The sequence below is a fragment of the Coloeus monedula genome (genome assembly GCF_965178545.1).
Source record: "Coloeus monedula genome assembly, chromosome: 3".
Lineage (NCBI taxonomy): Eukaryota > Metazoa > Chordata > Aves > Passeriformes > Corvidae > Coloeus > Coloeus monedula.
In genome coordinates this window covers 66,083,624-66,107,731 of record NC_138783.1, presented here as the reverse complement: position 1 = coordinate 66,107,731, position 24,108 = coordinate 66,083,624, and the positions used below count along the sequence as shown (strand labels likewise).

At 35.2% G+C, this 24,108-nt stretch overlaps 1 protein-coding gene across 2 annotated transcripts in view; it reads left to right on the top strand.

Annotated features, from left to right (window-relative positions):
• Positions 1-24,108, top strand: part of KLHL1 (kelch like family member 1) — a gene marked incomplete at both ends in the record, with an annotated part of 190,081 nt that overhangs the window by 56,263 nt on the left and 109,710 nt on the right. The window contains 2 exons of one of the 2 annotated variants that reach the window (XM_082279273.1): positions 4,454-4,636; positions 16,951-17,087. In XM_082279273.1, the coding sequence (XP_082135399.1) occupies positions 4,454-4,636; positions 16,951-17,087 (320 nt within the window). The remainder of the gene's footprint in view (positions 1-4,453; positions 4,637-16,950; positions 17,088-24,108) is intronic. The other variant, XM_082279274.1, reaches the window with a different exon arrangement.

The window sequence follows — 24,108 nt, the reverse complement described above, 5'->3', positions numbered from 1 at the left end:
ACTGGGCAGAGCCTGTAGCTGCAGATACGTTTGCTGGTAGCAGAGTGAAAAGGATAGCTTTTGTTCTCAAACAGAACTTTAGCCTTGCTGTTGCAGTAAGAAAACTGTTTAAAGTCTTTATAAAACTCCCTCTTGCCTTTTTGCAAGTGATCACTAATGAGAGCCATGACTTCTGACAGTCCATCTTAGATGGTGCAATTCCACAGGCTATTGATTTCTAAGCATTCAATAAGTAATTTTTAGAGAATGGTGTGAAGATTTTTTTTCACTCTTATGGAATACTTCTAGTTTTGCAAGTTATGAATAGCAAAGCAATGTTTTTTTCCACTGAAGAACTGAATATATTTTGAGTATGTATTTTGGATATGTACCCGATAGTATACACTAAATTAAATTGAACAGGTTTTGAATAAGTTTGCATGATCAATACTGCATAAGTGAAAACTGAAAAAACAAGTTAAATACAGCAGGATTTAATATGCCGGTAATGATGAAATTATATGACATTTTCTGGTTAAAGAGTTCTTTATTTGGAGCCAGGGCTTCAGTGGCATGAAGAATAAATGTATTCAAATTGAGTATTTAACATACCTAAGTACTGGTATACACAGTGATATGAATCTGTTGTTTTCTGCACTTCTGTGAATATTTCCAGAATGAAACATTTCTAAATCTAAGCCTCTGTTTACACAGAGAAATGTGGTATAGTTTCAAATCATATGAATTCTCTATTTCAAAATACTTCTTTTTTATTCTTTTGTTCAGGATATGGTTTACCTACTGATTTTATTATTTACTTAACTAGAAAGATATAGGTTGCTAAATCTGTGTATGAAGTCCCTTTTTCCCTGGCATTTTCTCTTTAACTCCTCGCCGACATTACTGTATACTAAAGGTTTTCATTTCTCTATTCTTGTTCAAACCAGTGGGTTTTTTCTATTAAAAGAGGAGCATTGTGGTATCAGATGTTTTAGATTCTCTAAGGGTTTTTTTCTATTTACACTATTTTAAGATCTGGGATGGCTCAAAGACTGGATTTTTCTCTACACCTTTGTGCTCTCAAAGCATTTCTCTTTTAAGGTTAGGATGCTATTCTTAGCACTGAAATTTTTTCCCCCTTTTTCTTTTTTTTTTAATTATGCCCTATGCACTCTGGTTTACCATTTCATAGAAAAGCATTTAAGATTATTGGTTATTTGCAATGTTGATAATTTTTGTGAACCATTTAATATTCTCATGCTGCAGTATCACCCTTCAGTATAATTGCTGTAATCTTGAGAAAGGTTTGGTTTCCTTATTTCTGTACTGTTAACTAAGTTGTTTACAGATAAAGTGTTTTAGTCTGGACAAGTCCCAAATGTTTGAAATTTCCACACTGAGTTCAGGCTCTACACTTGCCATCTGAGGAAGATTATGGAAAAATTCCACCTAGAGTCTGTCCAGTTCACTGATTACAGGATTTTGAGGTACACAAATGCTAAAAAGGGTTTTGAAAGACTCAGGGCATATTCAGTCAAATTTGTGTTGGAGTTGCTGCTGAATGCAATCAACAAGCCTTTCACTCCATTTGTGGTTCGATTTGCTTGCACCTAAACAAGACCAATATATGCAAAGATAAAATGTGATTTTCATATTGCTAATTGGCCCTGAGTACCTATATATGCCTTTCACAAAATGGTAATTGGTAATGAATGGTGTTTGCTTTAACTAATTCCTGCTTTAACAAGTTGCTCTCTGAATTTAAAGCATTGATTATGCAGACAGAACATTTGTAATGAAACAGAGATAGAGCCTGAATAGGATGAGAAGCAAGCTTAGAAAATAAATAAAATACTAACTTACTGTCTTCTACTAAGCTTATTGCTTGCTATTTTTCATGATAATATTTAAAATATGCTGTGTCTTTGGTGGCTTGCATTTGAGCAGTCAGTTGCTGACTTGCTAAGTCACAGATATACTGAGTTAGAGGGTAGAAAGTGTTGCTTATAAATGGCTAGCAGGAAAGAAAGCCAAATTAGTGGCAAACACTACCTAGCAATTCAAGAACAAAATAGACTAAGGTTATTACAGTCCAATCTTACTTCACAGGACAAGCATAAATTAACTGGGGTATTTTTTCTGACCTGGAAAAGACAGCATTTTGAATTGCCAAAAAGATTCAGGACTAGTATCCTATCTGTTCAAATGTAAGCTGACCTAGACCTATCTTCTGAAATAACAAACAGTATGAACCCATTAAGATCTGCTCATTCCTGTTACTTCCCTTTCTCAGAATTGCTGTTGTTGTCACTTCTAAATTCCCTAGAGGACAGGAAGAAATGGGTCTGTTTAAACCTATCAACCTCATTTATTAGGCATTAATTTATTTCTTGTAAATTACTTGACATTCTAATTCTCCAGCAATAAAACTAAAGAAATCTGTGTATGGCTACAACCAAAGTTAAATGGGGAAAAAAAGAAGAAAAGCTGAAATAGCTGCCTACTGCCCATTCTAATGAGCTTAGCTCTATCATTAGAGTTTTATGGCAAAGCATCTGTTAATCAACCAAAGATGTGGAAATAAACTTGGATTTCTGATCAACATGGTTGGAGTCCAGATTAGATAGAAACACATAAGCAAATTATGTCACTCACAGAATGAATGTGTTTGTTTCATCCAGGAGGAAATATCTGGCATAAAGTACTTGACAATATAACAAGATTAGCTATAACAGAATTAAACAAATGTTTCTTTCTAAATCACCACTTCATAACTGTTTCTGGTGAGGAATCATGTTTAATGACATTTTGCCAGTTCAGTTTCCTATAGACAGGCTCATGCAAATTGTAAACTTTGCAACATGAAAATAAAAATATCAATTAATTTATACCAAATGATAATTTTTCATTATCCAACTTAATGTTACAAAAGTGAATTTACTTATTTTAAAATAAGTTTGAGTTATAATTTAAAATTAAGTAACTTCACTTTACTTACTCTCTTAAGTTAGTACCTGTACATGGCACACAATAGGTGGTGGGGCAGTGAGATACAGAAGTAGCTGTGTTGGTTCCCTGTGAAATTATCTGTATGCCACCTTCAATTATGCAGGATTCCAGCTACTTTAAAGGAGTGCTGTGAAGCCTAGTGATTTCTGTGACAGAAAGATGGACCAGCTCTTCCTCCTTATACCTGTTGAGCCCTGTACAATGACTGTAGCAGACTATGTCCAGACAAAACATAATTCAAAAGTAAATTGCTAGCATATCTCAAAATTTTTTTGTTTGGTTTTGGTTTTGGGGTTTTTTTTGTTGGTTGGTTCTTTGTTGTTTTGTTGTTGTTGTTTTTGTGTTGGTTTTTTTTTGTTGTTGGGTTTTTTGGGTTTTTTTTTGTTATTATTTTTATTTTAAAACTACATTTCATTCTGATTTTTAAGAATTATTATGTTTATGCACTTGTCAATTTTTTCCAAGCACTGGCAATGCAGACTGCATTTTCTTACAGGTCTTTCAATACCAGTTTTTGAATGTAGTACCTACTGAATTCAAACCTTGAGTTTTGTATGGATTGAAAAAAACCTTGTTGTATTATTACTGTAAATAAGCAACATTTCTTATGCGCTCCTTAATATTTATATTTCAATAGAATCTATATAAAATGAGATTGGTTTGAATTAATTTATAATACTGTTTCATATGCTGGACTAAAATAGGTCTTCTATTGCTCTTTTATTGATTATGTAAACTGTTTTGTATGTATCTAGTTGAAGAAAAAAATCAGCCTCATCTGTGAAATCCATAATTTTCAGCACTACAAGTCATATATAATCTTAAGACTTTCATTTGAATCCATCTCATTACATATTTGTAAAAGAAGAGGGTGTCATCTGTGTTGAGAACTATTTGGAAACTCTAGCATAGTTTCCTAGTTTCCTCAAGGACTAGTGGCAGGCTAGTCAGGCTGTCCTGACACTTTGTCTTATTTTCCACTGCAACACTGAACTGTGTAACTTTGAACTAGGAATAGATGCCTATATAATGAAAAAAAATTACATTTTTCTCCCGTTTCTTTCTATTTTTCTTTTAAATATAGATGTCATTGTCTTTGCAGGCTAAATTCACTTTGTATTAGTATGTCTTCTGGTTAAAAAGTAGGTTTGTAGTTTTTCATTGTGGAAATAATCACAATTGATTACAAATTAAGACAATTAGAATTTTATTTTTCTTTCCTGGGTGGTATAAAATGAATGTGAATTTGAGGAAGTGAACTAGAGTAGGCACTCAGAATCAATGGAAATATAGGATTGACTTTTCCATTTCTCTCCCAATGTAGTAAGATTTTTATACCTTGCATTTCTAGTGATGAAAACAGGGAAAGGATGCATTGATTTACTTGTATCAGGTTCTAGAAGCTGTGATGAGGTCAACACATGGTCACATCTTATCAACATGGAGTTTCTCTTGTGCTTTACAGACTGTCAGGAGCCAGCCACCCCTTGCCACCCCACTGTGACATGGATTCGTGCAGCTCTGAGGAATTCTACCAGGCTGTTCACCATGCAGAGCAAACCTTCAGGAAGATGGAGAGCTACTTGAAGCAGCAGCAGCTCTGTGATGTTATCCTCATTGCTGGGGATCGCAAGATACCTGCACACAGGTAGGAGATAAGCATGAAATATTGAAATTACAAAAGTAAATTGTTTTGGGTATGCATATTTCTTAGAACAGTGTCTCTTGTTGCCCCTTAATCTTCTTCCCTCTTGGCTTTAAACATGAGTGTAAGTGGCTCAAAAAAGTCGATTTGAAGGTTGGGGCTTTGAAGGTGAGGTTTTTTTGTGGAGATTTCAAAAGTTCAAGTAGCACTCAACTAGCAAACTGATGGTGAGTGTGACCATTCTCCCTGCTGTGATGCTGTTGTTATGTGAAGAGAATGGAAATTTCTGAAATGGGATGCTGTATAGCTACACTGAACACAGCACCATTTCTAGCTTAAGATCCTGATCCTCTGATAAGTCTGTTGTACAGTCTCTCAGAAATTTATAGTAGAATACTGAACACGTTCTTCTCTTCCCATGACCTGTGCCTTTCAATGAACTGAAAAACACCATATTTAATTTTAATGATAATTATTGGTCTAAAACTTAAAATTGCATTATAATTTCTAAAATTCTGTCAGATTGTCTGGTATTAAAGCAGCCAGTATTTATGAAACTATACTTAGATTTAGATAACAATTAGAGTTAAAAGTAGTTATTCTTCCTTGAGATTTTGGTCTCAACAGTAGTCTTTCATTTAATGCATGCAAATAAAAATCTGATCCTAGAGTTTGGATTAAAATACAGAGAATAATTCAGAATTTCTCGGTGAGCAAGTATTTTTGCAGATGCATAAGGCTGCAGACCAAGGGTAATCTATTTCCTGCTTGTGTCCTGATTTCTCTGCTGAGATACTAAATTCAGAGCAGGACTATGGTTTTGCAGCAGGAAGTCAGAAAAACAGCCAGTGCATTTCTGAACTCATAAATTGACTTCCTGGTGCAGGGGAATACTATAAGGTCATCTTGGTAACTTGCACCTTACAAAGTTCCTTTTGCCCTAAGTGAATATGGAAACAGAGACTATTCCTGTTAAACAAAGGAGCTGGACAGTCTATATTCCAACTCCCATAACAGTAAGTAAGAGAAAAAAGGTGCAATATACGAGACTGCAAAGCCAAAGTTATTGTCCAAATGCTAGTAAAACCAGACAGAACCTTCATTAAAATATTTAAATCATGGGTTTTTTAAATTATTTTAGTTCAGCTCCCCTACTAGTTTTAATACAGCTGTTCATATTTGGATGTGCACCTTTTAGTCGTAAATTTAATTTCACATTTGTCATTTCAATTCTACAGTATATATAAATCCTTCCTGAGCTGGAAAAATGCTCTAATAGAAACTGACAATGAAATAATAGCCATAATCTTATTTAGATTTTTATTAAACCTTCAGACACCTTTACATTTAATTTTTGGCTTCTCTGTGGTCTGCAGTCAAAAGTCCAAATCTCAAATAACTGGAAAAGTTTTTTTAATAGTGTTTATTCTATGTTGTTTTAGACAGGTGTGGCTGGAAAAGCACAGGAAGCTGCTTATTTTACTGTGGTCATTACAATCCTAGAAATTACAGATCCAACTCTCCCTGCTCAAAGCAGGGTCAACTGCACAGTTAGATTAGACCATTGAGGTCATACCCAGTTAGTTTTTAAATATCATCTCTTGTGGAGGTTCCTCTCTTGTTAGCCTGTTCCAGTTTTTATTATCCTCACTGTTTTTAGTGATCCAGCATGTGTGTTCCTGGCAAATTTGCTCCATAATCTTGGTAAGATAAACCAGTCTATAGGTGCCTACATCTTTCTTCTTGAGGATGGACATAGAAATTGACTTTCTCAGTTTTTAGAAACCTCCTCCAATTACCATGAATACAGATGGGACAGAGCGGCCTTTCAGTGACATTGTAGAGCTTCCTCCAGTATTACACCTTAAACTTATCCTCAAAACAGATCATGCTAAAAAAAACCAAAAAACAAGCCAAGCCAAATAAAGCTTTTTAGAGCAGTGCACAAAATCTTTCAAAAATTTTGCACTTGCTTCCAAGGTATTTACAGACACCCTTCTTTACTATCAAATCTCTTGCTGACTTCATCTGTACCTGACCTTTGTATTTTTGTATGTTGGGACAATGTTTCTATACATCACCCATGTCATTCATCTCTGCTTTCATTTTCCATGCACTCCTGTTGTGCATTTGAATTTCATCAAGAGGCACTTCTGAAGTCCAGGCTTGTAATTTGCTGTTCATTCTACTAACTTCTCTGAGGATCCAGTGTCTAAAATTTTCTTGTCTCATGGTCACTGGAGCCAAGTTTGCCAACATACTTCACAGGTCCTTTTTTTCACACCGAGACCTGTCAGAAGCAGATGCAGTGAAGTGTCTCCTCTAATTAAGGTTTTTTGCAGTTTAGGCCAGGTAATATATACTTTGCATTCCTGAGAACATCTAAAAAGCCTGCTTGCAGAGTACAATGACATGCAGTATTTGTGGAGTTTTTAAATTATAGGTAGGAGCTCGGTAAAATATCCTCTGTATATGTTTATAAAATCTGATCCTAGATAAAATGAATCCTCTTTTAAAATCCACTTAAAACATATTACAAGCCATAGTGTATATTGAATATGTAACAAATTAAGAAATACAAAATACTCAAAATTATTGCTAAAAAATAATGATCCTCATGTATTTTCTCTACTTTTTAACAGAATAATGTTGTAAAATGCAATAGTTTTAATATACTACAATAGAGTACAATAAAAATAACTTTGTAGAAAGTCTTCCTCTGGTTTTCTGATTCTTCAATAACAAGTATGAAAATTGTGTTTTTCTTCATTTTTCTCTGATTTAGAACAAATTAAAACAAAACAATAGTGTGAAAACCAAGCATAGAAAAATATTTTATGTAGTCTTAATGTATCTAAATCTATGAAAGTAAAACCTCAGTTAAGAAATACCTGTATATTGCATCAAATACCTGTATATTGCATCAAATGAAGTTAAGGACACCAAAAATAGTTACACTGCCTTTGGTTCTTGTGCATCTCTGAAATATCTCCCAAATAGTATCTGTACAATTTCTAGCTTCATTCCTGATACTTCTTGCTCTTTGTTCCTGCTTTACTAGTCTTTATTATGCTATTTCATGATTTGTTTAGAGAACTTTTTCTCTAGAGGAGAAGCTATTGCTGTGCCATAAGATTTCTAAAGCCTGATACTTCTGTAGAAAGAATGTCAGGTAAGCTCTGATCCTAGCCCAAATGCCCCCAAGTTAATTTTTGTCATTAGTGTTGAGGGGTTTCCGTTTTATAAGGTTTGTTTTTTTTTTTCTTTTTTAAATTTTTTAAAAATTTTTTTTCCCACATTTTTATTCCTCACAAGAAAAAAAAAGGGGGGGAAGAAACTCAAATTACAAAGTATTACAACAGCTTTTCGTTGTTTGGTTGTCTCAAGCAGCTTTAAAGTTATAATGTGTTTAAACGTTTTTGTTAGCACCTGAAAATTACATTTGTCTGTTCTAATAATCCATTAAACAGGTTGAAGGCATAATATTTTGCATGGAGGAATAGTAAAAGGAGGTACAAACCAACCAAGTATTGTAGTGGTGAACCAGAAAGGGTTCTGAGAAAGTAGGAAGACCTTTTAGTAGGTATTTCAGTGGGAAAAGTGACTGACATTTAAATAAATTTCAAAAATTTAGCAAACCTCTTTTTTTTTTGTTATATTGCTATAACATGTATAAGTATCAATTAAATATAAAAATGTAAATACCTTAAAAAGAGAAAGAATGCTAAAATAATAATTTCCCTTCCCTTAATTTAAGCTGTTGCACGATTAGCAATCCATCCTAATTTATTATGAACGTGGAGTTTGTAGTTTCTCCGCTCATTCTGGAGAAGCATGCTATATATTTTTTTCTCATTTTCTGTACCTGCCATTTAGAATATAACCTTTTTCAGACAAGACACATATTGTAGTTTTACAGTGGCTGGAATAAGATGAACGTGGGCATTGCTGCTACAAAACAAACAAAGGAGTAAAACCAACCCACTGTAATTGACACTTCCTTCTATCCAGTTCACAATCAGCCAAATACAGTTGTATCTAGAAATCTGGACTGCAGGTAGAAAGGGTCATCTAAACCAGAAAAATACTGGGAAGTAAATATTATCCAGACCTATAGTGATATGATCAGAGCACCAAGTGTTTCCAAGGTAAATGAAAATTGTTAATCAAGCAATAATCCCATGGGTCAACATAAAATTAAGAATATGTGTTTGCCATAAATTATTTGGTTTTTTTGAGTGAAGGCAACTTAGATGAATTATACTGGTTTTAGATACTGTACTTGAAATGCTATATTCTACAGCTGCTGAAGAAACATCAAAAATGCTGCAAAGAAAAGAGCTAAAGTCACTGCAAATGATAGCTAGACCTTTAATATTTGCACTGGAGGGTTCACTAAAACTTCCATCTAGGACTGCATAAATGTTAGAGGCATCTCTAAACTCAGACTGTAGTTTAAGACATTTTGATTAGTAATGCTGCACAAAACAGTATAGAACTCAATGCTGAAGGGAAACAAAAAAAGAACAAATGTGAAATAAGGATAGAATTTACCTACCCCTTTCCAATTAAAACAAAACACTCCCATATAACAGAGACTGGATTCAAAAAGACAGAAAATTCAGTAAAAACAGAAAATGCAAAGAAGATGTACAAGGAGAGTTACATCCTCGGCTTACAATTCTGACTTCCATTGCACTTGTAGAGAAACCAAGAAACTACTTTGGTGGTTGTTACAGTATAGTCAAGTATAGTTGAGTGTGTAAGGAGAAATCCAAGTTTTTATTTTCTGTTTTCTCTTAATATCAAAGAACCATAGACTTTTTCTTTCCAATACTCAAGATAAGGATTACAGGGGGCTCTTACCATGGCAGAAGAGGTATTGGGAAATTACCAATAACACATAAAACAAAGTAAGTAAGTAAGGTTATGCAAATCTTTCTACAAGTATTTGAATGAAAAGTGAAGATAAATTTAATGAAACACCTTCAACAAAATGCAATTAGCTTTGTCTGTTTCAGTTCTCTAAGGAGTGGTAACAACTTTTTCACTGCATTTTGAGAGCTACTATAGAGAGACAAAGCTGAAAAAATAGTATTAGTAAAATGAGGAAAAGTTAATGGAGAAAGTTTAGCTGAAAGGCAAGATGAAAGAATAAAGAACCAGGCAGAAGAGAAAAGACAACCAGACAGAGAAGGAAGGAAAGCCTAGAAGCAGGGAGTGAAAGAAGAAAAATGCACATTATATAGTCTGAAGACTTGTTTTCTGGCACTAGTCAGTAACAGATGCATGTGGAAATGCAGAGTAAAAGCAGTATGACAGTGCTACGTTATTCCCAGATATCTGTAAGTGTTGGGGGGCTTCCCACAAACACTACATCTGAGCTGTGTTGTTTAGTACAACCCACTGTCCATGAGTTTAAAAACAATTCATTCAAGTAATATGGTTGGGACAGAACAACAGCAATTGGGACAGAACAACAACAACAGCAAAAATTCCTGCTATCAGAGGGAAGCAGCAAGGCAATTGAGATAAGCTTTTAATATCAACCTCGATGGATAATCTTGGTTTGGGGGTTTGGGTTGCTGGCAAGTTGAGTATAAGTCAGCAGTGCCCTGGCAGCAAAGGGCCAACCATGCCCTGGGGTGCACCAGGCACAACATCACCAGCCCATCAAGGGTTGATTGTCCCTCTCTGCTCTGTGCTGGTACAGCCTCACTGAGACTATTGTGTGCAGTTTTGGGAGCCACAATATAAGGACATCAAACTGTTGGAGTGTGTCCAGAGGAGGGCATCCAAGGCGGTGAAAGGTTTTGAAGGAAAAATGTACAAGGAGAGCAGCTGCGGTCACTTGTCTTGTTCATCCTACAGAAAAGTAGGCTGAGGGATGACCTCATCACAGTCTACAGCTTCCTTGAGGGGAGCAGCAGAGGGGGAGGTGCTGATCTCATTTCTCTGGTGACCAGTGACAGGGCTCAAGGAAATGGAATGAAGTCAGGGGAAGTTCAGATTGGATATTTGAAAAAGGTTCTTCAGCAGAAGGGTGGTAAGTCACTCCAACAGGCCTCCCAGGGAAGTGGTAAGAGTTCAGGGAGCATCTGGATCATGCACTTAATCACATGGTTTATTTTTGTTTTAAGAGCCTTAAGGGTCCTTTCCTACTAGAGATATTTTATTACTGTATTAAACCAGAATACTAATGCTATTACTTTATGGACTGGAAGTAGGTGCAGTAACTGAAATGGACTTTGAAGGGTAAAAGAAACAAGGATGAGGTGTCTTAAGAAAGCAAAAAGAATTGTTCAGCCAGCTAATCTCTGAGACACCTTGAGTGACCTGTCTGGTTTAGATCATGTGGTCCAGAAGGGTGCAATGTTTTTATAGGTCAGCTTTAAACCTGAATAAAAAACTGGTTCTGACATCGATGTTTAGGGGATTGATTCCTGTTTCAAATTGAATTATTAAAAAAAAATGAAAATGAGGGAGAAGATAAATGATACAGAATATGAAAATAAAGAAAAAAATTCAGGTAGATGAGAAAATAACATATGAGAATTACTTGGGTCAGGAAGATGTGACAGCTCACCATCAAAAAAGGGACTGAAAATCACAGACAAGAATTAGAACAAACCAGGCTCTATAAAGGAATGGGTTGTGAAGATCAATTAATAATGATGCTCTATTGCATCATTTTATACAAACAAGTTCTAGAATAAAAGAAAAGGATGACAAATGGACTTTAAAAAATCTAGATACTTAAGCAGTCACTTACTCTGGTGACTTCACAGATCTATCTCTATACTTTCATCAAACCTTGTGTCTGTGTTTCTGACATTTCTGCTGGTAGTTCAAAGATGATAAAACTGTAATTTTTCTTCTCCTGGAAGCTATTTTCCTCTTTTTCTTGTGGAGATTCAGTGAACAAATTAAATAATTAAGTCCACAAATTTAGTATCACAGTTGATTGTGTTGTCTTTCTACAATCAAATATGTGTGCTCTGTCTGAATATGTGGGTTTTCTTCTAGAGAAGAACACTGAGCTCTGATTTATATTTGGATCATAATGGATCTTCATCAGCTCTAATCTTCTTCACTGTGATTTTTTGCCTGTTATGCCTATTCCCAAATATTGAGAAATTACTAAGATTCATGTGTCTCTTTTTTTTTTTTTTTTTCATCTTTCTACTGGTTCAAAACAGTATGGAGTTCAAAATAGTGGCTGCAGTATCAGGTATCTTCAGAAGTTACACAAGAACACAAACACATTGAAAAAGTGTTTTGGAATATTGACTTTGTTATCAAATCTGTCAACTGAGATGTGTGCATTACTTGCAGTGTCTGAAGAAAACTAAAGCTCTGGTAAACATTGTGTGTTTGGTGGAAATGATGATGTCGGATTTGTGTACCATTCCTAAAAACATTGTGGCAACATAAGAGATATAATGAGATGTATCACTGTGTTGCAGTTTGTACAGTACAAGAGATAGAGGCATTTACTGTATTTATGATTAAGTTTCAGAGAGACAATAAAAGACTTAAAAGAAGACAAAGAAAGTTAAGAATGTAAACTCAAAAGGCATGGCTCTCAAGGTAAAGAGAAAACATCACTTAGTGTAGACTATTGGTGTCTCTTATAGCTATATGTTATATAAATAATTAATATTAAAGAAAGCTATGTTTGAGTAAAGAATAAAAAACACTTTCTTGTTTCAGAGTTAATAAATTCTTATCAAAATTCCATCTGTCTCTCTATTTGGCTTATTTGGGGATATTATTAGTAGTAGTAGTCATTAATACATAGTTGTTCTCAAAAAAAATTGCCATGGTATTCAGCAAAGATAATCACTACCAGTGGTAATCCAAAACAGTTGATCTGTTCCACAGCTTGCTCCTTTGCTGTGTTTTATTCAGAAAAGATGCCAGTCTTGATTTTAGGGTCAAAATTTTTCTGATTATTTCAAGTGCATGCATGGATATTCCTTAGAATATGTTCTGCAAGCCTTAAAATTTATGAAATCATGGAGCCTTCTGTATGCATACAGTGAAAGTTTAACTCCTGCAAGAAGACCTGTGGAGCAGTTATCAGTATGGAGCTAGCTGTAGAGCTTTACTATTAGTAGGCACACAGAGTATCAGCTAATGTCCCCTACAGAGCAACTAATCACTTTTAAAAACAATGAGTCATAGGGTTGGAAGGACTGTAAAGATCATCTTGTTCCAGTCCCCCTACTGTGGGCAGGGACACCTTTCACTAGACCAGGTTTTTCAGAGCTCCATCTAGCTTGGCCTTAAACACCTCCTGGGATGAGGCATCCACAGCCTCTCTGGGCAACCTGTTCCAATTCTTCACCACCTTCACAGTAACAATTTTCTTCCTAATATCTAATTTAAAACTACTCTCTTTCACTTGGAAGCCATTCCCCCTTGTCCAATCACTACATGACAATATAAAAAGTCCCTCTCCACCTTTATTGTAGGCTCCTGCAGGTACTGGAAGGCAGTAATCAAGTCACCCCTAAGTCTTCTCTTTTCCAGGCTGAAAAAGCCAAATTCCCTCAATCTTTCCTAATGGGAGAGGTGCTCTACCCCTCTAATCATCTTGGTGGCCCTGGACTCACTCTAACAGGTCGATGTCCTTCCCATGCTGTGAACCATACATCATTCATTGAAAGTGAGATTTTATTTCTTTCAGAATTCAGAGCTTAAAACTGCAACTTTTAAAAAGAAATAATACTTACGAAGCATATATGTGAGTATGTATATATATATATGCACAATGCTATCTGTCAAAAAAGAAATTAAAATGTCATGTGGAAAAATTTGAAATCTTGCCATTTTTTCCCCAGAATCTTTGTAAATGAAAGCTGTTCTTATGCAGTGCTCCAGGTGGGGTCTCACCAGAGCAGAGTCGAGGGGTAGAATCCCCTCCCTCATCCTGCTGGTCAGAACTGTTTTGATGCAGCTCAGGACACATTTAATGGCTTTCTGCGCTGCAAGTGCACATTATCGGGTCATGTCCAGCCTCTCATCCACCAGCATCACCAAGACCAGCTCAGCAAGGCTGCTCTCTATCCATTCATCCCTCAGCCTGGATTGATACCAGGGCTTGCCCCAGTGCAGGTGCAGCCCCTTGCACTTGGTCTTATTAAATCTCATGAGATTCCCATGGACCCAGTTCTCGAGACTATTCAGCTCCTATGTGTACTAGCATAATATATGTGGAAAAATGTTGTGCCTTGCCTATGAGTTTTCAGTCCAAGTAACATCTGATATTCTACTCAGTTGGCAGTAAAATATTGTAAGAGTTTTCTTAAAGATTTTAAGTGATCAAGGTTTGTTTGCTTCTTTTAATTAATAAATGCACCATCAGTGTTGAGGCAATTCTGTATCAAAGATGTATATAAAAACAGTTGTGAAAATGGCAAAGAAATATTCTATAATAAACTAAAGTAAAATCTGATATCCTGGGAAAAAAGATCACAACCCTAATCAGTCATATGGGTTACTTATAAAAGACACTAGAAATTTATGCTGAAATTAGTTGTAAATGTAAAGAAGTCCCTTAATCTGGAGAAAATCTTTCTGGTCTTACAAACGATTTTAAGCCATGAGTTACCTGCTATGAGTCTCAAGGATGAAAGAATTTATTATGTATTCTCACTGCCAGATCAGTAGTTGAAAAAGGTGACATCCTGAGACACCTGACCTTTCTTGATTAATAGGTCAACATGCCTTTAAACCAAGATTTAGGGCTGTTTGGAGCCTTCTGATCTACAAAAAGCAGCAGATCATTACAAATTAATTGATCTCTTTGATTTCTCACTTTTGATCTTCTATCTCAACCCTGAAACACAATAAAGATTTACAAAAGGTGTCACCTTTCAGAATTAAGTGTAATTAGCAAGTTCCTCTCACTTCAGTTCAACTTGTGGAGCACTTCCCAAGGTAAAAGTTAGTGTCTTGAAATCAGTTAACTTTTTTTGGTATAGTAAGTTGATGAAATAGCGGATTCAGTATTTCTGTTAACTATTGATTAACATAAGACAGTTAAAAAAACCAATCCTCTTTCTTTATGACTCTGTTCAAAAGCTTGTCTTGCTTCTGTAGGTGAACTGCTACATCACAGAACCTTTCTGCTCATTTAAGCCATCTTCTTTGGTAGGTGGTGCAAACCAGTAGGGATAAACCTCTAAGAAAAATGGGTAATGCTGAGGGCCTGATACCTGTGTTACTTATTTTAATTTTTTTTTTCCCCACTTTGGACTAGATCTTGTGTGTTCCTGTAGACTTAATGCTCCCTTGCAGCTGAAATCCATTAGATAACTTCTTTGACTTTCCTCACCCAAACTGTGGAAAATCACATATTATTATAGAAGTTTGTGAGAGAGATTTAATCCTCCTGTTATTTATTTCCTGTCCTCCCTCTGTTGTTTGTCATTTCTTTGTTTTGTATTTGACAATATATGCATGGTAAAATTATATGATAAATAACAGCTGAACATAAATTATGTGAATTAAAAACATAAGATACTGCTGTTTTAAATTATTTCCATTGATTATTAACTGGTGTATTAAAATTTCTGTTCATTCATTTGTCCATTTTTTTTGATGCAGCCAAGGGTTTTGGTCTTGCTTTTAGCAAGTGACCAAGTTGAATACCTGTAGTTGAATTTAAATTATGGCTAGTAAATCTGAAGCAAAACCTAATGGAAAATGGTCTTGAATGAAAATCTCAATCACATACTTGTATTACAGCTCTGCTATCTGTGAGAGTTTTTATCTCATAGAACATCATCAATATTTCATGGTTTTTTTTCCTTTCTGTGATTTTTGTGATGCTTTTATTAAAGCATCTATTAACAATAAAGTTACTTATTTATATGTGGTCAGGAAAAGTGTTAGAAGAGGATTTATAAAGATAATAAGTAAGATATCAATAAGATAGAATAAATAGACAAACATGGACCGTAAATGTTCCTCAATGGTGAAAAAATAGTAAACTAGTAAATAGTTAATTTTGGTGGCAGCACCAAAATATATTTCTAAGCTTATCTTTTTGTAGTCATCTATTGTCTTTTAGTCATTACATAAATATAAATGTGAACTGTTTATGAATTAGGATGTTTACTTCTAAAATTCATGATTGCTAGAGTTGAGCACAATATGAAAAGTGATAAAACTGCACCTACTCAGTCATTTCCCATCATTAGAGGCAAAGATCATATATGTGTCTTCAAGCTGCTGTACTTGCCGGTAAAATGTAGTAGCTTAAAGCACTGTAAAATTATGAAGCCAATTCAAGCTGTCATATTTTACTTAGCTATTGGAATGAGCTAAGAGAGCAAAGACAATCAATTACCATGGTGGCTGATAAGAACTAACTTGTTTATCTTCACTATTTTTTTCTATAATAATTTGCCCTAGATAACAATATAAAAAAAGGCAAAACATTTTTCGCTTGGTTTACAAGTTCTCCAGTTGTGATTGTTGTGGTTTTTATTAATGTGTTTGAATATCATGTTTTCAAATTAGTCCAGAAATGTGACCATCTTTATGGAAGCACACGGTACACTATTTATAGATGTACCACATCTCTATCTCAAGATCATCTGTGAATATTCAGTCCTAATAAGATCACAATTTCACTGTAGATGGTATTTGGAAGAATGCCTTAACTTAAAGCCCCAGTAATTACAATCATACCTGATACTTGCTGTGGTATTGATTTATCTAGATCATATCCATAAACAGCAAGCTATGCACATTTTGTAGGTATTTTCAAATTATTTTCCTTGGACGTGTTTATTAAAAAACCCATACTATTACACAGTGATGCTATTATATATTTTTACTGAGTAGCATGTTAAGCTACTAACAGTTTAGTGGAAGGTTTATAGACTATCTAAAGTCACATGCTATAATTAAAGTTTGTAACAAATAAGCCTTTAAGAACAAGGAAGAGTACCTCTGGAGTATGAATTGCATGTCATTAAGAAGTTGTCTTTGATACTGAGAGATTATCTTGTTAACAGTTGGGACATTTGCATGATTGGAAGATTATCAGAAAGATTGGGTGCTAATTTCTATGTCTGTTTCATAGTCATATGCTAAAGTACCACTTGGTTCATATCACAGGAGGCAAAACCAAATTAGAATTAAATGTCATGCTGTGTTTTGCTGCCAATGTGCATTAATAATACATTGCTCCTAATGATTTTTGATTATTATGAAAATAATTTTTAAGGAAGTTTACATATATGTGAAATTTCTAATACATATATGCAAGCAAATTACACCAGCTTCTAACTTTTTTGCAGACTTGTCCTCAGTTCTGTCTCTGACTACTTTGCTGCCATGTTTACAAGTGATGTTTGTGAAGCCAAGCAAGAAGAGATCAAAATGGAAGGCATAGACCCCACTGCACTGTGGGATCTTGTTCAGTTTGCATATACAGGTATTGTACTGCATACATTATACTTCCTATAGAGGCAGATGTTGATATTCTTGTTTGCTGCATTCCAATGAATTGTGGTTTTGTTTAAATATTTTTCTTTATAATCTTAATAATCAAAAATGTTTATTTACAATTTCTAGGGATGAATTCAGACTGTTACCTCCAAACTATTAAATATTTCAGGCTTGTCAAGTTCAATAGGACAGTCAAGAAAATGATGTATTTTTCTTGGTTTTCAAATACTTAAAAAGAGTGCCTCATACTCACATAATTCAAATTACATATGATCACTAAAAGAACAGTTGTATTTTTTGAAGAATAATCCTATGTTGCTGTCTTAATCAAATCTCAGTTTAAATAATTGCATAAATCTTTAAAAATTTGAAAGATTTGAAAGAAAAAAATTTGAAATTTAAATAAGAAAATGTTTTAAAAGGTTTTATTATGAGCCGGATGTTTTCACTTTCATTTCCTTTCATAGGCTGGTACTCTGTTTTGAAGTGTAAACTTATGAATAACTCACAATTCAGAGTTAATAAATCAAAGCTCTCTTCTGAATAGTTTTTACATTTTAATGCATTATAGATTTGGGATTTATCCTTCTTAAGCAACTTGTTATGCACAATGTAACTGAAGTGCATTAATCTGAAAGAAAGAATGCTAATGTTACAAAATAAGGTAATTAAAAGAGTGGAAATGCTTATAAGATTGGTCTTCAATTGCCTTGGATCATGTAAGTATAAAATATATACTGTTTTCTATTTGTTTCCTAAAAGACATCCTTATATTGTTTAAATTAACCATATTTTATCATGATGATTCTATTGTATAACTGATTTAGATACAATTTTAAATGGATACCCCAAACCCTGCAGTTTTAATCTTCTCTAAATACACATATAATAATTTAATCACAAGTTGCTGTTTGCTTTGATATATTTAATCAGAATATGTGCTGGGTTTTGTATGACATAATAGCTTTACCATGCACCACCATGTTTTAGAAAACAGAAATGGCAAATAAACATAATTTAAGATAAAAATATTCTTTTTGAGACTAATGTTTGAGAAATACATGTTCTAGGAATGTAAGCAATGATTTACGTGGTACTCTACATGTTCAAAGGGTAGTGCCTACTCCATCAGCTGTGGCTTTGCAACTCAGGAATGTGCATCATCCAGAGGGTTTCAAGCTAGGGATCCATGAAATGAAGTAGTTCTTAGGAAGCATAAGAAGGTTACAATCTGATTCCTTGGTGAATGAATAGCACAGAAATACTGGGGCTAAATCAAAATACCTTGGAACAGAAGAGCAAAAAACACTACTGGTAATGTTAAATCATTTTGTAAGAGGAAGGTAAAAGAAAGAGGAGGTAAGAGAAGGGACAGAGTTGTTCCTCTGGGAACAAAACTGTGGAAACACTCAAGTACTGTATGGTTCTTTTACCTCAGTTTTCACTAAAATACCACATGGAAAGATACAACAGAGTTGTTATTGACAACAAAAGATAGCTCATAAGTGTAGATTAAGGAACGAAGGGGACTCAGAAGAAAGGGAAAAAAGAAACATTTTCAAGATGAATGAAGCTATCTAAGAACTTTATGGTTATCTCTGAGAACTTTGGAGACTGGATGAGACAATGAAAAAGTAGAAGCAAACCTCTGCTTTCCAAAAATGTTGAAGATTTTCAGCTCCTTTATGCTCCTTGATTTCTCTATGCCATGTACTCTGTTCATTAGATGAGGTGTAAAAATTGAAAGTTTCTTTCTGGTTTAAGGTAAATATGGGCCAGACTTCACAAATGGATGAAAAGAGAATTCCACAGCTAGTATAATTCCCATGTTTTCTAATTTTCCTTCTGTGAATTTGCCTCTATCATATTCGTTAATTTAAACAGTCACAAAGTCCAAACTCCCTCAGAAATTGCAACATTATGTGCTATTGTAACATCACCTTGAACAATTAGAAACTTAAGATGATAACTAAGATCTATAATGTCTTTCACATGCAGTGGTAATACACCATTATCCTTTTTTTCTAACTTATTTTGGAGACCAAGTAAGACAAAAAATGTCTTAAGTTCACACTTGCAAGTTTCACAAATACTTACTGACAATAGAAGAGTGATAAGATTCAGGAAATGTGAGACAATTTTACATGCTAAAAGAGTGCATGTGTTGGATGCCATGGATCATTCTGTCTTGCATGGCTCTTCCACCAGGTTCTTTGTCCTGACTTATCCTTATTTATTATCCTGACTTATCCTGACTTATTCTGATTTATCCTTATTTATTCTTAGCTTGTGTCCTTATCTCTTGAAGTTCATGTGGGATTATTTCTTTCTCTATTCCCTTTCTCTGCACCAGATGTCTTAGCAGATACCTAAATTTCCTAGTTACAATTATGCTAATAAATTAAACAGTGCTGGGGAAGGTTTGCAGGCACTGGAACACAATTGTCTCTATTGATCCTGGCAGTTTTAGCCAAATCCAAATAGCAATCTCTAAAAAATGGTGGGTATAGCTTGGATACACAGCTCATTATTAATGTGGCCAACCTTGTACAGAGTGTAAGAGCAGTCAAAAGTGCTATGGAGAATTCGGTGATAAATGATTAGTGAATTCCTAGAAAATAGTCCTAAACTTATTTAGTTTATTGAAATTAAATAAAATCTAGACTTCTCAGTTAGTCATTCTGAAATCATAATTTCCCTTGACCTTGCCAGAGCAAAACCTTAATTTTTTCACTTCCATTTCATTTCCATTGTCTTACGTGATTTATCTAGCTTCATAAATTCTTATTTCTTTTCTTGCTCTCTGGTTCCTTATTTACCAGCAGCCTAGCTCATGTCCCCTTTCCCTTTGAGTCAGTTTATTTTACTTGTTCTGCATGGATGTGGACAAGTGGAAATTTAAGAAAACAGCCACTGTTCTGTTACCCAGACGCACAGCAGCCAACAGAAATTCCCTTTCAGACTTTTGATTTGTAATCTGGAGCATATGTCTGTCTAGACTTAGACAGAATATCTGGAGAATTTTGCTGCCAAATTCCAATTACTGACTGCAAAATATGTGAAAAAGTTTTCAACAACTCATGTCTGTGACCAGTTTAGCTCTTTATTGTTCTACCTTATAGAATAGAAAACAATTTTGACCAATGGGCACTTATTGACTCCTATTTTCTTTTTCCTGTCACTACCTTTATAGCTCAAGGAGCTTCAAAAAAGAAAAAAAAATCACATATAGTTGCTGCTGTTATAGAGAAGGTTTTCCCTGGGGAAAACTGAACATGTCAGAAGAAAAACAGCTGAACATGGACTTGTTTGCAAAAATGTGGAAGTTTATTACAGTGCAAATATGTTTAGATGTGATTTAAAAGAGGGAACCATTTTCACGTCTTATCTGTAATTCAGTCAGGTTTATATTTTTTTAGAATCTAGTGAAATTATTTCATTTTTACTGTGAATCATACATATTAAGTATGAGTTTAAGACGGATAAAATGTATGTATCTATGAAAAGTACTACTATAGATGCGGATATCCTAAACTGATACCAGACCCTTCACCAATATAATCTAATACTGTTGCAAAATATCAGAATTAAAGCTCAGCAAGGGGAGGTTTTGTACATCACATACTTAAGGAAAAAATAATCCGGGGGTGCAGCAGGCACAGCATTGCCAACTGGGCAAGGGAGGGGATTGTCCTTCTCTGCTCTGCACTGGGACAGCCTCACCTTTAGTCCTGTGTATTGTTTTGGGTACCACACTATTAAGAAAGACATTAAATTATTAGAGAGTGTCCAAAGGAGAGCCATGAGATTTGTGAAGGGGCTTGAGGAGAAGCCATATGAGGAGCAGCTGAGGTCACCTGGTCTGTTCAGCCTGGAGAAGAGGAGACTGAGGGGAGACCTCATTGCAATCTGCAGCTTCCACGAGTGGAAGAGGAGGGGCAGGCACTGATCTCTTCTCTATGGTGACCAGTGACAGCACCCGATGGAATGGCTTGCAGCTGTGTCAGGGGAAGTTTAGGCCAGCTGTTAGAAAAATGTTCTTCGCCCAGAGGGTGGTTGGGCACTGGAACAGGCTCCCAGGGAAGTGGTCACAGCACCAAGCCTGACAGAGTTCAGGAAGTATTTGGATAGAGCCCTTAGGCAAAAGGTGTAACTCTTGGGGGTCCTCCTGTGCAGGGCTTAGAGCTCAACTCAGTGATCCCTGAGGGGCTCTTCCAACTCACCTTATTCTGTGATTCTGTGATTCTGTAAGCAAATAGATTTCTAAATAATTGGCAAGGTAGAATTACATGATGATCAGCAGAGCATCAAGTTTTGTACAGCCTTGATTAGAGCAGCTCCTTAGTGAAGGCACCAGCCAATCTAAGAGTAGTAACAGGAAGACAGAAAATTAGACAACCAAAAATACTGATTTAAAGACAAGAAAAAGTGTTGAAGTTTCTGAGAAGATTCAACATGACTAATTATACAATTATCAAGTTATGTGATAGATGAACCTATAAAACTGAATTTGAATAAAGCTGAAAAAGTTGACATGTTGGAATATGTACTATAAACTCTGTGTTAGGTCAGTCTTGAGGTTGTTTTGGAAGTGTTCTGGGTTTTTTTTATATATTTAGGACTTAGTTTTTTTGTAAAATTAATAAGGTAGTGACTATATATTGTTTTATGTGAAATAAGCACAAAGTTTTCTAACTACATAAGCTACATTATACTGTAATTACAGCTTGTATAATTTAAACTATGTGGATGATGTAAATTTATTAGAAAAACACTCCATCAAAATTATGTGCTTCTTGTAATATACACAGGCTCACAAGGATAGATCAAAACAGCTTTACCACTGTTTGTTGTGAAGGATATATTTGACCAGTAAAAAAAATGCGCAACTTCACTAATCTATCCACACTTTGCTGAATTTTGTTGGTTTATTCAAATGGTCAAAGTATGTTTTCTCTGTGATATAGCAGAACTGTAACTTAATAGGAACCAAAACTTCCTCTTTTGCATATTTTCTCCTTGTGAGCGAACTGAAGAAATCTGAAGCCAACACTTAGGTGCAACAGCTATGCAGAAAATATGTTTCAGTTTCGGGCAGCAAGATGATTGATAGCAAAAAAATCTATGATTGAGATCTTAGTGCCCTGGGATAGATAGATATGTATTCTTTGATCTTTTAAGAGTTCAAGATAAGCAGTGATACAGAAGAGTGGTTTTTTTACTTCATTTTCTTAGGTAAAGCTTCTTTCTTGATCTTAAAGCTTGAGTTTTCATTATTTTCAATTGTGCTTCAATAGGTCAGAGAAGACTGAAACTGTAGATTGATATTCTGTTGTTTTGCTGCTCTCGGTGACTCTAGGAGTCCTCCTTTGAAGTTACAACAGAGCTGTGAAGTTGCTATAGATTTTGTATATTGGGAAATCTAATTAGCATCGGGATATCTAATTAGCGTGCATTCCCAACAGTGATCAGAAGAGTAGGTTGGTGCTTTCATACCGTTAATGAAACTGAAAAAGTAAAACCCATTTCAGTAATAGAAAACAAAAAATCCTTGATTTATTTATACATATCTGAAAAAAAAATAGAAAATGGATCATACATGGAGGAGGTTCAGCTCTGCTGTATAGCTTTTAATTAGATCTTCTTTGAGAGATTCTTTAATTAAAGTACTGTCAAGTGTCTTTGTCAGAGCTACAGCTAATAACACACACAGGACTGACAGCAGGGATGTAGCAAGTAGGAACATGCCTTTAAGCCCAAGGACCCTTAGGTCCTGCAGCACAGAAACGATATTAATTAAATATCCCAGGGAGGTTTCTTTCTTTGTTTTGGTTTGGGGACTTTTTTTAAATTGCTGAAACTCAGTTGTCTATATGAACAAACAATGAGAACAACTCTTAGCATACTTTGGGCTTGTGCCAATTTATAGTGTCAGAGCCCAGGGGTTATCACAAACACAGGACTATGCTACAACATGCTGTTTGAATGTGACTGCCATGGTTTGGAGGATGACTTTGTTTGGGGTAAAACTGAGGCCATTTCATTCCCGTTAGCCTCAGTGCTAGAGGGAATTTCCAGACCAGCTTAACTCAATAGATATAATGTAAGGCTGTATGTATTTTATTAAAGGCTTATGCTCAGACAATCTGGATTTGCTGGTGGCATGTTTACAGTGTTTCAGGCTACTCCTCTGTAGTAGGTATTGATCACACTGAGAACTGGAGTTACCCTGATGCTGTAAAGGTCCTTTCCTCTACCTTTGTGACATGTTGAGTTTGTTCAAGGGTTATTTGTTCTGTAGTATCACGTTAGAGACCACTGTGAACATGGACCATGTCTAACTAGCACTTCTTGCAGGAGGCTGTTACCTGCTGCTGTCCCACTACATTTTCTCAGCCATGTATTTGGTGGTTGACTTTGCACTTGCAGAGAATAGGCCCTTAAATTTCCATTCATATCAGATAGGAGATCATTTGTTCCAGGAATGCTGGGATGAGTGATAAAAGGACAAATTAAGGTAATTGAATTGATCTGAAAGACTTTGTCAGCCGTTGTGTAATGGAGAGTACAGAAAAATGGTCATGTATCATAGTAGATGCTCATAGGCCTTGAATAAACTTAACTTCTGGATGTGGATGATCCCCTGTGAAATTCTCTTCTAGAAGTAGATACTTGTCATAATTTGTCATACTTTTCAGGAGTCAATAAAGAGAGAGTTGCAAAGAGAGCAATCCAAAGAAGCCCTCTTTATTAGGGTTTCTCCAGTTTAGGAAGTGATAGTTATGGCACGATCTGTAGAACCATTCAAGTTGTTTGTCCATGGATGTTCTGCATTGACTCACTGCAAAGTTCATACATACCTTTGCTCCAGTTTCATTTCAGATTGACATTTTCATGTATACTGTTCCTCATAAAATTCTTACTTATGCACCTGGATTAAATTCTCAGTTATACTGTCCATCTGTAAAATACAAGAATCTTTCAAAGTTCCTCAATGTAACTGTAGG